A 14,367-nucleotide genomic window follows, 5' to 3' on the forward strand; every position below is an offset into this window, starting at 1 on the left:
TTTATATATAAAACGTGTTCATTTCGTAAAGTAATATTTATGCTTTCCTCTTTCATACTGATAAAAATCCACATTCACATGCATAGAAACACATACTTCTAACTACCTTCCGTTTTACTCAAGTTATCGGCAGGTAAGCATAGCTACATACTCATACAAGCTCGTACAGATAAACACACACAACAATATGACGACATGATGCAACAGCGGAACATCTATATTATAGATGGACGATGACTTTTCAAATGTTTCTAGTAAGGAAATCTAAATAAATGATGGCGGCCAACCACAGACATGGCGGCGGCGTACAGTTGCTGCTTCCGTTGCCGCTGCTGTTGTTGTTGCTACTGCTGCTGCTGGTGACAAAGCACGGGTAGGTAACGTTGTCACGATGTTATTTAGTTTTAATATGGCGGCGGGGAATGTACGTGGTGCAATGAGGCCGCAAGGAAGATCACCTTCGTTTTTCATCGTCGGGCTATTTCTCGCCGTGGGCATTCTGGGTTTCAATTATTGGAGCCTGTCGAAACGTAACCATGACTTAGCTACACAATTACTTAACATGCAGGATCAACTTAGGCTTTGTATTTCGAAGAGGATGACCGTGGAAAGGCGGGGATCTAATATCGTAAACGAACTGAAGAAATGTGAAACTGCTTTGGACATGGACAAGAATGAGGTGGCCAGGAAAGAAAGTGAAGTCATTACTCTTACTGAACAACTGAAAATTAAAGACGTTCAAATTAGTTCCCATGAAGCGAAAGTAAAAGAAATGGAGGAACTCCGAATGAATCTAGTAAGTAATGAAATTGCTTTTGTTTTTGTTATTCAGAAATGCTAAATCGAAACACATAAACGTCACTTTCTCTTCCACGTCTATCTATAATAAACACACAAGGCATAGATGTATGTGTCTAATCTATCACTAGACAGATAGATACATATATAGACAAAGAGAAACAGAGAGCGAGTGTTGTGAACATAAACACGAATGTATAATTAGATAATTATTTGAGACATTAATAACATTAATAAACATTCAATCTTATGGCTGTGCGTTCGAACCCGTGCAGGGGCACCCTGTCACTTAGATCTGAGTATCCTTTCACGAAGGAATGTTTAAATACACACGCAGACACATGTTACACTTCTTGCATTTATATACAATGCATACACACATCTTTTAACCGATTCCAGACCCATTTGCCATAACTGTGTTTAACATTCAAAATGTTATATGAGCTCTCTCTCTCTCTCTTTATATATATATATATATATATATATATATATATATATATATATATATATATATATATATATACACATACACACACACACACACACACACACACATATATATATATATATATGTGTGTGTGTGTGCGTGTGTGTAAGCATACTTCTGTAGTTACATACACACACATGATTATTGTATTGATGATGATGTATGCTCGAAGATGATCGTTGTTAAAGTTGTTTAAATGTTAATTAATAAGGCAATTAATCTTTACGAATGTTGCAAAAAATCTATTTTAGTTTTAACGTATGGCTTGCAGCCAAAATACCTTGTTGATCACCTTAAGCTAGCAAGAATGTTTGTTAGCTTTTTGCATTAACTATACACACGCACACACCTATTCTCAACACCTACAGATTAAAATTCTTTTTAATATAAAACCTGTAATTAACAACCCTGAACTTCTTTCTGTGTCCTTCGATGTTTAATGTTAAAGTAAACAAGCTCCATCGCCAATAAATAGTAATAGTAATGATAGTAAATTATAGTTTCTGATTTAGGCACAAGGCTAATAATTTTGAAGAGGAGGTTAGTCGATAACCATGACCCTAGCACATGACTGGTACTTTGTTTTATCGATGCCCGGAAGGATCAAAGGTGAAACAGATCTCGGCGGGATTTGAACTAAAAAGCGTTAAGAGCCTGGACAAATATCGCAAGGCAGTCGGTCTATAAATATAGATGACTTCTGTTTTTATTTCGTCTAATTTTAGGCGATTATTCTATTATATGTTCACCTGTAGACTGGAATAGCGACAGAGTATTGGGTTTAGTCAAGTGGCTTGGCTGGTTGTGTCTTTGCATTTTCGTTTTGAAGATACTCATTTATGTATATAAGCAGTGTAACTAATTAGAAAATCTCAATAAGAGATGAAAGGAGTAACTATACTGAGAAGTAATGTTTATCGCCACACCAATATGGCTGTTCAACGTTACTAACGCTTAACCCCAGGTAGAGCTTCCGCCAGCTGGTTATCAGTGCAATCTGCACTTGGTATATATTGCATGGAAGGGAGTGAACCTCTACCATCTAGCAGACGACGGGATCACCAGCCCGAATAGTTTCAGGCTATTTGTGCCCATCTTCAGTGGAGAACACCCGACTGCTAGAGATGACAGGAATTCATTCCAGCTCACAATATATAGAAAACTAAGTGACAATCAGTCACTGATCCTGCAACAAGAAAGTAGTTAGTTTTTAAGGTGATGCTCCAGCATGGCTGCAGTCAAATGACTGAAACAAAAGAAAAGAATATATGTACATATGTGTGTACACAGACACTTATACACACACACAAATGCATATACATACATACATACTCTCTTTTACTTGTTTCAGCCATGCAGCTGCAGTCATGCTGGAGCACCACCATGGTCTTGCTGATTTCCTCAGTCTGGGATGTTTCACATCACCACTCCTGCATGTACCTTAGTCCCAGCTGATGGCCCATTTAGTTTATAAGGGAGTTTGATTCTGCTGCCCTCGTCTGTACCTCATGCTGGGCTGTTGATTCATCTGGTATTGTGGAGAGGAGGCTGTCTAGTTCTATCTATTTTGAAGACATCTATTCCATCTTATGCAGATTTCTTTATTTTTGTGGCAGGCCTTTGAAGAGCTTTGGGCCTTTGAACCCTAGGCTATTGCAATACCTGGTTCTGAATTTAGATGGAGTGAATGGTACTTTTGGTACAATACAATGGTGTCCAGTTCTGCCATTTGTATAACACTCAATGCTGAAATTAGGTACTAGCCCCACTAGAATTTTTCATATGTACATTATTACATATCTGTCGTGCCTTTGCTCCAGGGAGTAAAGTTGCAGTTTTTTTTTCAGCCTATCCCCATAGCTCTTCCACTGCACTGTTTCAATTTTGTTAGTGTAGTGGTGTTTGATTGCTTCAAGCTCCGCTGTTAGCTTGGTACTATGTGGTGACCATAATTGGGAGCAGTAGTCCAGGAGGCTGACAAGAAAGTGTCTCCATAGGGTCAGTATACTTTCTTGGTCTCTTGTCTTGAAGGACCTTAGTATCCATTCTATCAGTTGTTTGCACTTTATAGTAAAGAAAGTTATTTTATTCCATACAGGTAGAAATATAGGAAAAATAGAAGTTGAAAATGCACTGAGAATAGTTAAAATATTTTTTATCAATATATTTAAAGCTTTAACTGGTTTCACAGATACATTGATTTTCAAAAAGTTCAAGTAGAAAGATGTGATTTGTGTCGCAGTTGTCTTGTTTCTGACTAATGTTTCTAGCTTGCCCTATTTTTATAGGGAGTTCATGGCACAAATTAGTATGTTTTGAATAGGATTTGATTGGTAGAGGATAGTCACATGATGGTCTTAGAAATTTTTGTAGGTTCTCCACTTGTCTGTGTGTTAGTATCAAGTAACAATGTTTGGTGTCATAAGTTAAGGCTGACACGGTTGACTGTACATGTCCAAACAATCAATGCTCTGAATGTTTTCTGTCAAGTGTTTGTAGAGAATGAACACAATTAAGTTTATAACCTTTTGTGCATTTCTCCAATGGTATATTCTGTGCCTAAAAAAAAGCCAACACGATTGAGTTAACATGTTTAGTTATAATTAAGGCACTCCACATTTAATCTGCTTGGTGGGAGAGTGGATAGGACTCTTTTGTATGTAGTCCAGTGGCTAAAATTTTAGGTTGTTAGCTGTGTAGATTCCTCATGATAAGTGGCAAAATGAATTTTGTATGTGAATTGTTATTTATGTATGTACTTTGTTAAAGTTTGTTATGGCTTGGTTTGTATTTTTCTATGAAAGTGCCAGTAAGGGGACACTGGTAACAATCATGCTTGAATGGTGCTTTTTACATGCCACTGGCACGGAAGCCAGTCAGCTGCTCTGGCAACGATCACGCTCGGATGGTGCTCTTAGCACACCACTAGCACGGATGCCAGTCATCGAATTTGATTTCGATTTCACTTGCCTCGACAAGTCTTCACAAGCAGAGTTTAGTGTCCAATGAAGGAAAGGTACACATAAGTGGGCTGGTTACATCCCTGGCATAGGCCACGGGTTATGGTCTCACTTGGTTTGCAGGGTCTTATCATGCAAAGCATATTTCCAAAGGTCTCGGTCTCTATAAATTCCTCGGTGAGGCCTAATGTTCGAAGGTCGTGCTTCACCACCTCATCTCAGGTCTTCCTGGTTCTACCTCTTCAACAGGTTCCCTCAACCGCTAGGGAGTGGCACTTTTTCACACAGCAATCCTCATTCATTCTCGCCACATAACCATACCAGCGCAGTCTTCTCTCTTGCACACCACATCTGATGCTTCTTAGTTCCAACTTTTCTCTCATGGTACTTACACTCTGTCGAGTATGCACACTGACATTACACATCCATCGGAGCATACTGGCTTCATTCCTTGCAAGCTTACGCATGTCCTCAGCATGGCCCATGTTTCATTGCCATGTAGCATAGCTGTTCGTACACATTTGTCATTCAGTCTACCTTTTACTCTGAGCAGGAGGCTTTTTGTCACCAGCAGAGGTAAGAGCTCTCTGAACTATGCCCAAAGGTGGCGAGCTGGCAGAAACATTAGCACGCCAGGCGAAATGCTTGGCAGTATTTCGCTTGCCGTTATGTTCTGAGTTCAAATTCCGCCATGGTCAACTTTGTCTCTCATCCTTTCGGGGTTGATAAATTAAGTACCAGTTACAGACTGGCGTCAATGTAATCGACTTAATCCCTTCTATGTTGAGCCCCTTGTGGGCAATAAAGAAATAAGAGCTCTCTGAACTTTGCCCAGGCTATTCTTATTCAAGCAGCTACATTTTCAGTGCACCCACCCCAGCTATTGACTTGTTCACCTAGGTACCGAAAGCTATCAACTACTTGTAGATTTTCTTCCTGGAATTAGGCAAAAGTTGTTCTCTGCCCATTTTCAGTGTTTATTGCTCCTGAGCATCTGCCACATACAAAAACTATCTTCCCAGTTAGCCTTTCTTTGATATTGCTGCACTTCTTATGTGTCTATAGCTTACACCGGGTACATCTTATGGAGTTTCTACCTACGCCTTTTCTACAGATCGAGCAGGGCCATCTACCTGAAGGGATTTGTGGTTTATCTGCCTTCCTACTTATTAAGTCTTTGGTTTTAGCTAGGTTGACTCTAAGGCCCTTCGATTCTAATCCTTGCTTCCATACCTGAAACTTCTCTAGTTCTGATAGTGACTCAGCAATTAGAGCAAGGTCATCGGCATAGAGAAGTCTTGAATTCCTCTATTATTGCCTGGAGGACTAGGATAAATAGAAGGGGACTGAGGACTGAACCTTGGTGGACCCTACCTCTACATGGAATTCTTCACTGTACTCGTTGCCAACCCTCAACTTACTGACAGCATCCTTGTACATGGCTTGCACAGCTCTCACTAACCATTCATCTATCCCCAGTTTCCTCACTGACCACTGGATAAGGGATCAGGGGACCTTGTCAAAGGCTTTCTATATGTCAACAAAAGCTAGGTATTTCTTCTGCAGCTGTCTTACCAGAAATATAGCATCAGTGGTGTTTTTCCCTGTCACGAACCCAAACTGCATCTCCTCTAAACTGACTCGCTCTCTAATTAGTTGGGCTATGACCCTCTCCGTGACCTTCATTACCTGATCCAATAAGTTAATACCTCTGTAATTATTTGTATCTAAAGCGTCACTTTTACTTTTGTAGCAGTTGAGTATGGTTCTGCTTTACCAGTCTTTGGATATGACTCCTTTGTGTATCACCTAGTTAACTATACGCGTGACTAGCCTATAGCCAAGACTGCCAGATATTTTGAGCATCTCTGCGGTGATTCCTGATGGGCCAGGGGCTTTCCCTGTCTTTTTATATATATATATATATATATATATATATATATGTGTGTGTGTGTGTGTATACATCTCTCTCTCTCCCTATATATATATATATATATATATATATATATATATATATATATATGTGTGTGTGTGTGTGTATATATATATATATATACACACACACACTATATACATATCTGTATATGTGTGTGTCTGCATGTATGTATACATATATATAATAATAATGATCATCATCATCTTTTAAATGTCTATTTCATATGCTGGCTTGGGTTGGACGGTTTGATTGAGGACTGGCATGCCAGGATGCTGCACCAGGCTCCAATCTGATTTGGCAAAGTTTCTACAGCTGGATGCTCTTCCTAATGCCAGCCACTCTGAGACTATAGTGGGTGCCAGTCAGGCGGCACTGGTATTGACCCACACTCGAATGGTGCTTATTACATGCCACCGGCACAGGTGCCACTCAGGTGGTACTGACATCGGTCACAACTATGATTTTATTTGACTTAACAGGTCTTGTCAAGCACAGCATATTACCTGACGATTGAAGGGTACTTTTAAACGGGCCAGTTATGCAACACTGACATTTTCCACAGCTATGATCTCATTAGGCTTGCTGGGTCTTCTCAAGTGCAGTATATCTCCAAAGGTCTTGGTTGCTTGTCATTGCTTCTTTGAGGCCCAACATTTGAAAATCATGCTTCACCACCTCTTCCACAGGTTCCCTCCACTGTTAGGGTGTGACACAGCTGTCCTCATCCATTCTCATCACATGACCATACCAGCACAGTCATCTGTCTTACACATCAAATCTGACGCTTCTTATGTCCAACTTTTCTCTCAGGGCGCTTACACTCTGTTGTGTATGCACACTGACATTACACATCCAGCGGAGCATACTAGCTTCATTTCTTTAAAGCCTACACATGTCCTCAGCAGTCACTGCTGTATAGCATGGCTGTTTGCACACATGCATCATACAGTCTACCTTTCACTCTGAGTGAGAGGCCCTTTGTTACCAGCAGAGGTAGGAGCTCTCTGAACTTTGCTCAGGCTATTCTTATTCTAACAGCTATGTTCTTAGAGCATGCACCCCTGCTACTGATATGGTCACCTAGGTAATGAAAGCTATCAACTACTTCTAGTTTTTCCCACTCCAATTATGAAGAAAAGAGGGGATGAAACCAATAAATTGTCCACAGTCTGTCTACCCTATGTTAAAGGCCTCTCCATATGACATCAGGACAGTAGTCAAGAGTAATACAACACTTCGCAAATATCTCCTTCGAGTAAAACCACCAATAGAAGAGAATATGACCAAAGACCTGCATGTACTCCATCCCATGCAGCTGTGGTAGGTTATACAAAGGCGAAACATGCTGGCCCCTCAAAATAAGGGTAGACGAACATCACAAAGCTGTGACACGAGGAAATATTGATAAATTGGGTATAGCTGATCATGTATGGAAAAATAGAGACCACCTCCCCCTGTGGGATGAAGTTAAAATAATAGACAGAGAACACCACTGGAAAATTGGAAAACTAAAAGAAGCAGCACATATGCTATGACACAACAACTTCCTAAGCATACCGGTATTTAGGAAGTATAGGAAAATATTAGATTTATAAGCCCTAAAGTTCACTTCATAATTGCCCATGGGCATATGGTGTAGTGGTTAAGAGTGTGAGCTACTAACCCCAAGATTCTGAGTTCGATTCCAAGCAGTGACCTGATTAATGATAATAATAATAATAACAGCGAGAAATACCTTAGGAATGAGAACCTAGGTTTGAAATTTCCTCAAGGCACCTAATGAAGGCTGAAGGGTATATCAGCTGAAATATTGTGTTAACAACAACAAAGATGAGGACAAATATCTGTCAAATGTAAATAATGTTTATGTCTTTATTTTGCAAGATTCCTGATGTGAAATCGTATGTTGAAGCAGATGTTGTTATATTTCAGGATGGTCTTTTTTTTTTCCAAATAAACACATGCACTATATATTTGTTCTTCACTTGTTTATTACTATTCTTCAGCAACACTTTACATCTACATGAGTGCTCCTGCTCTGCTTAGTCCATGGACTAAGCAGAGCAGGAGCACATGAGGACAGAAAGTGCCGCTGAAGAGGTCACAGATGAGTAATGAAAGATTTTCGGACAATGGACTTCAGTTAGAATAAGAACAGTAATAAATGAGTGAAGAATGGATATATAGTGCATGTGTTTATTTGGCAAAAAAAAAAATGAGCATCCCAAAATACAACAATATATATATATATGTATGTATGTATATACATGCACAATCACCATCACTCCCAGTTTTAAGTCAATGTTTTGTAATGTAAAAGTGTGTGACAAATGTATATCCTTTGTGAAACACTTAATGCAAGAAATGTTTTTTTATCTTTTTTTCATAAGCCTTGTCTTCTACCTTGACATAAGAAATTAAACAGCAAAGCAAATAAGTTATATCATTCCACATATAGAAAATCAACGAAGCGTTTTGATTTATAGAAAATCAAATGAATTTGATACATGGCTGAGTTGTTAGGCAGTTGTGATAGATACAGACTACCAAGTTTCAAGTTTATGTTAGATAACTGGATTATGATTAACCTGTTAGCATAGGCTGCATTTGTTTCAGTTAATTTTTTAAATAATGAAGAATTTAGTAAAATAACTTTCTAATTATTAAGCTGGGGTCTGGAACAATTTAACAATATTTTTGTGGAAGATTATAATTTAGACCACTTTAAAATAGTAAACCTATGCTATAGAACTTGGGGTGGTCTCAGGCGGGTTGGTATCAAAAGGGTTTAAATATTTTGCAGTGCTGGAGAAAGTAAATAGTAAGGAATGTAGTCCAGTGTATTTGTCTTGACAAGTACAGAAGTTACTTCATGTACAGGTGCTTTGGCAGTTGTTTCCAATTCAGTAGTAATCTCTCAAGAGAGTTATAAATCAATTTATGCAGGACTGAAATATTTCTTGACTTATGAGAAATCTGATTCTTAGTGTGCCAAACAAGTTTTATTCTGAGAATTGGGTTTGTAAAAAGATATCATGTTTGTTAGTAAATCTGTCTATGATCTCAATTTTTGGGAGAAAGAGAACCAAAGTTTTTTAGGCAGTGATTGAAGTAGCTGAGAACATTTCTAGCTAGATCTGGTGAAAGAGGAATGAAAGTGAACTTCAGAAGGAATAATTTACCCTACATTCAACAAGTCTCTCAGTCCAAACTAGTTATGATATCCAAGGTACCTTGGCTCTGGGGCTCCTTAACCGCCCAGGAATATACAGGTTGCAATGCAGATAGAATGTGGCAGCAGACATGTACCCAGAGTTAAGGGCCAAAACATTTGTATGAGGCAGGGGTGTGTATAGATATATGTATGTATGTATATATATACATATATATATCTCTCTATATATAAACGGCAGTTTGTCTGTGCGTGTTTCTGTGTGTCTGTTTGCTTGTACCCTCACCCTGACCACGGCTTTCAACCGATTCTGATGAAACTTGACACACACATAGCCCAATGTCATAATTCAAAACTAACGCAGCGAAAATTTTGAAAAGTTCCCCCAGTTCTGAAAAAAATCGATAAATTCGACATGGGGTCGAGAATCAGAAACACGAACCACAAACTGTCTAGGGGACGCAACTCCACCTTTTTTAAATCTCAAAAAAATTTACCATCATTTTTTCCATTTTTTTGCTATTTTTTGGCTATAACTCTCTAAAAATGCTTTATAGTTATTTCCCTTACAAACCTGAGCAACGCCGGGCGATACTGCTAGTATGTATATATATATATATATTATATATATATATGCATGTATATTATATATATATATATATGCATGTATATGTGTATGTACATATATATATATTATATATATATATATATGCATGTATATGTGTATGTACATATATATATATATATATATATTATATATATATGCATGTATATGTGTATGTACATATATATATATATATATATATATATATATATGCATGTATATGTGTATGTGGCTGATGCCAGCACCGCCTGACTGGTGTCCGTGTCGGTGACACGTAAAAAGCACCCACTACACTCACGAAGTGGTTGGCGTTAGGAAGGGCATCCAGCTGTAGAAACACTGCCAGATCAGACTTGAGCCTGGCGCAGCCTCCTGGCTTTCCAGACCCCGGTTGAACCGTCCAACCCATGCTAGCATGGAAAACATGTTAAACGATGATGATATATGTATGTGTGTGTATATATATATATATATATATATATATATATATATATATGTAAGTGTATCTACGTATATATGTTATATATATGTAAGTGTATCTACATATATATGTATGTATGTGTAAGTGTATCTACGTATATATGTATATATATATATACATATATCTGTATATATACATATATATGTATATATATATATATATATATATATATGTGTGTGTGTGTGTGCGTGTGTGTATGGTAAGATCATAGAGGTAGCGAGCATATGTGATAGAGTACCTAAACTCAGTTTTGTCTTGCAGCATGGTATAGCTACAATTCTCTCTGCCCATGCCCCACAAGCGGGCCTACCAAATGAGCAGAAAGATCACTGTTATGCTATTCTTCTGCAGGTTACCTCAAACACGAGTGACAATGATCTCATCTTTGTGGCTGGGGAATTTAAAAGGCATGTCGGATAGCGACCTGGTATCTTCCATGGTGTAGGTACCAGAAATTACGAGGGAACTAGGCTCCTGGAGTTCTGCGATGCAAATAACTTATTGATCCGTAACACCAACTTCAAGAAGCCAGCCAGCCAGCCATCGATCAATCAGGTGACTCTACTAGTCAGATGGATTTCATTTTTATCAGACAGCAGGGTACATGGTTGCTCTTAAATACAAAGACCTTCCCTGATGAAGTATGTACCCACTAGCATAGACTAGTTATTAGTAACTTTAGACTCAAGGCCAGAAGGGTGCCAAAAAGCAGACCAATCTGGCAAAGACGGACTTGGAAGCTTAAGAATCTTTCACATGGTCAGAGATTTAGGGATGTTTTTACCGAGAAATTTGATGATAGGGAGTAGGAGCTACAGTCCTGTGACATAAAATGCAGCTGGGAATTCCTGTGAGACAGCTTGCTGAGTGCCACAGATTTGGTCTGTGGCTGGTGCAAAGTCCCTTCCAGGGTAACATGGTAGTGGAACAATGCTGTAGACAGGGCCATTAGAGCAAAGAAACAGGCCTGGAAGAATGGTGGTAGTAGGAGGCTGTATCAGATAGCCAAAAGGGAAGCTAGAGACAGGGAATAGCAGAAAAGAAAAAGTTTGCCAATGTTCAGCAACATAAGGACCAAAGAACTGAAGTATTTTGGATTGCAAGACAGTGTGTGAGAGAAAACCGTGATGTCATAGAAGAGAAACGTGTCCACATGGATGATAGTGCCCTTATGTTTAATGATTCTGCAGAGAAAGAGGCTTGGAGATGCCATTATGAAAGACTGCTGAATGTGGAGAAGGGATGGGAACAGGAGAGTCTGCCGAAGGTTGACCCAACTGAGGGAACAGCTACCCAAATTGACAGTACCCTGGTAGATAAAGTAATTAAGGATATGAAGACAGGGAAAGTATCTGGCCCATCAGGAATCACCACTGAGATGCTTAAAATATCGGGCTGTGTGGGATATGGTCTTGTCACCTGCATCGTAAGTCAGATAGTTCATGAAAGAGTCATACCCAATGACTGGTGTAGCAGCACCATAGTCTACTGCTACAAAGGTAAAGGTGATGCTTTACATAGAAATAACTACAGGGGTATCAAATTATTGGATCAGGGGATGAAAGTTACAGTGAGAGTGATAGTTCAACTACCGTAAAAACCCATGTAATTTGCGCACCTGTGTAATTTATGCAGGTGATTTTCAGGATAAAAATTGTTAAAAAGAATCTTCTATTTGTGTAAAATTCACACCCAGAAGTTTTCAGAATTGCCAATAATGGCCAGGGAGAAAAGGTTTCCAATTTAGTTGTATTTAGCATAATTTCACTTAAATTTTCATTAGATAAAAATAATTTCTGTTTAACAGGTATCACATTCATTGGAAGCTGTTAACTTATGAAGTGTTTGTGTTGTTTATAATAAACTTTATTTTACATTTCTTTCCCACGAGATTATGCCCGATCTTTAGCATACTTCTGTATGTCTTCTCAAATTAGGATCAGGGAAAAAGTTGTTGATAATTCTTATCAACAAAAAGAAATCTGATAAATATGCACAAGTGTTGCAAAATAAGTTTAATTACCAAGAAACATCAGCTTGGATGACAATTTACTCAAATGACAGAAATATAGCATTAGTGGAGCTTCTGCCTGGCACAAAACCAAACTGCATCTCATCTAGGCTATGTCTCATCCTAATTACCTTAAAAACCCATTAATTCACAAGGCTTTGGTTGACCTTAGACTATAGTAGAAGATCCTTGCCCAAGGTGCTACACAGTGGGACTGAACCCAGAGCTATTTAGTTGGGAAACAAACTTCTTATCACAGTTATGCTTGCTACTACCTCTGATGCAAATTTGAAGCTTTGAAGTGAAACAGCTCAACTGGGCTTCAAACCTGTATCAGAGACTTACCCTCACATGCTGTAATGCTTACTGTACACAGCTGTTCATTATTTACCCAGGTTTACAAATGTCTGGGTCTTCTTTTCTTTGGTTTTGGTAGCATGTTGATGTGGAAGTTGCAACACATGGTATTTTAATTTTCAATCTTGGTCATTAGTAGAACAGTCACACAACTAAAGACTAATTTTCTAATGTTACTCTTACAGACTTTTTAATGAGATATTGAAAATAATCTGACTTACTGAATTTAGTTATAATGTCAATGTTTCAATTAACAGTAAGGCAATCCATAGAAGCACAATTAACAACTCACAAAAGCATATCCACAGATAGGAATTGCTCTCATGAATAAACTCCCTCTCAATATAATTGTCTCTATTTTCTCATTTATCTACAGTTTTATTATAACTCTACCCTTTCTGTACTACCACTTATCACCTTCTTCATGAGCTGCTTTTACTTTTTCTTCTCCCTATCCCTCATACTGATATTTATCATCAGCTTCACTTCCATCCTTGTTCTTCATTTACTACATTCACCTCTAACCACATGTGATTCTCCTCCACTTTTATAAATTTACTCATCCACTCTTCCCAATCCTTTGTATTGATTTTCAAACTCACTCTCCTGTATCTTGAGGGTAGAGTCTAACATCTCATCACCAGCATCTTTCAAGCTACATCCATCCATCCTTATGTAATGTGGTGGTTGGCATTATCTATTCTATTGTGGCATCCACTCTAGTGTGGGTGTCACAATAGAATTCATCCAGTACACTGTATAAAAGTTGGTGATAGGAAGGATTTCCAGACATAGAAATTGTGCTGGAAAGTTGAACCTAGGAGTGAAACATGATACCCACCCCCAACCTGTCTAGGAGGGTAGTCACTACAAATAAGGACATTGGACCATGACAACCCTTCCCAGATTGAGAAAGGGGACATGATATTGATGAATTTCATATAAAGCTACAGGACCACAAATTAGTAAGGAAGATTGTAGTTTTTGATTGGTACTTCACTTTACCTGGGAGGACGAAAGGTACTCAGAACACTACATTGCATTTCATCCATTGCTCTTCTGATTCAGCATATAATGATGACAGTAACAATAATAATAATAATCCTTTCTACTGGAAGCACAAGGCCTCAAATTTAGGGGAAGGAATTAAGTCGATTACATTGACCCCCAGTATGTAACTAGTACTTATTTAATCAGCACTGAAAGAATGAAAGCAAAGTCAACCCCAGCAGAATTTGAATTCAGAACGTAGCAATAGACAAAATACCGCTAAGAGCAATAATAATAATAATAACAACAGCAACAATAGTTTCAAATTTTGGCACAAGAAGGAGAGGGTTAGTCAATACCATCTACCCCAGTACTACACTGTTACTTATTTTATCAAACCCTTGGGGATGAAAGGCAAAGTTGAGCTCAGACTGTAAAGAGCCAGAACAAATTTAGTAAAATATTTTTCCGATAATCTAATAATTCTGTCAGCTTGCCACTAGCAGAATCTTTGGGAAAATTCAGTGGCTGTGACAGTTAATTGACCCTAGTACATACGTGAAGGCACATG

At 38.4% G+C, this 14,367-nt stretch overlaps 1 protein-coding gene across 2 annotated transcripts in view; it reads left to right on the forward strand.

The window, feature by feature from the left end:
* The first annotated feature begins 378 nt into the window (after positions 1–378).
* LOC115208776 overlaps positions 379–14,367 on the forward strand; it is a 77,957-nt gene continuing 63,968 nt past the window's right edge. Inside the window, exon 1 of one of the 2 annotated variants that reach the window (XM_029777098.2) lies at positions 379–796. In XM_029777098.2, coding sequence (XP_029632958.1) covers positions 392–796 — 405 coding nt within the window. In that variant the 5' untranslated portion in view covers positions 379–391. The remainder of the gene's footprint in view (positions 797–14,367) is intronic. The other variant, XM_029777099.2, reaches the window with a different exon arrangement.

This window comes from Octopus sinensis, linkage group LG2, assembly GCF_006345805.1.
Source record: "Octopus sinensis linkage group LG2, ASM634580v1, whole genome shotgun sequence".
NCBI classification, from domain to species: domain Eukaryota; kingdom Metazoa; phylum Mollusca; class Cephalopoda; order Octopoda; family Octopodidae; genus Octopus; species Octopus sinensis.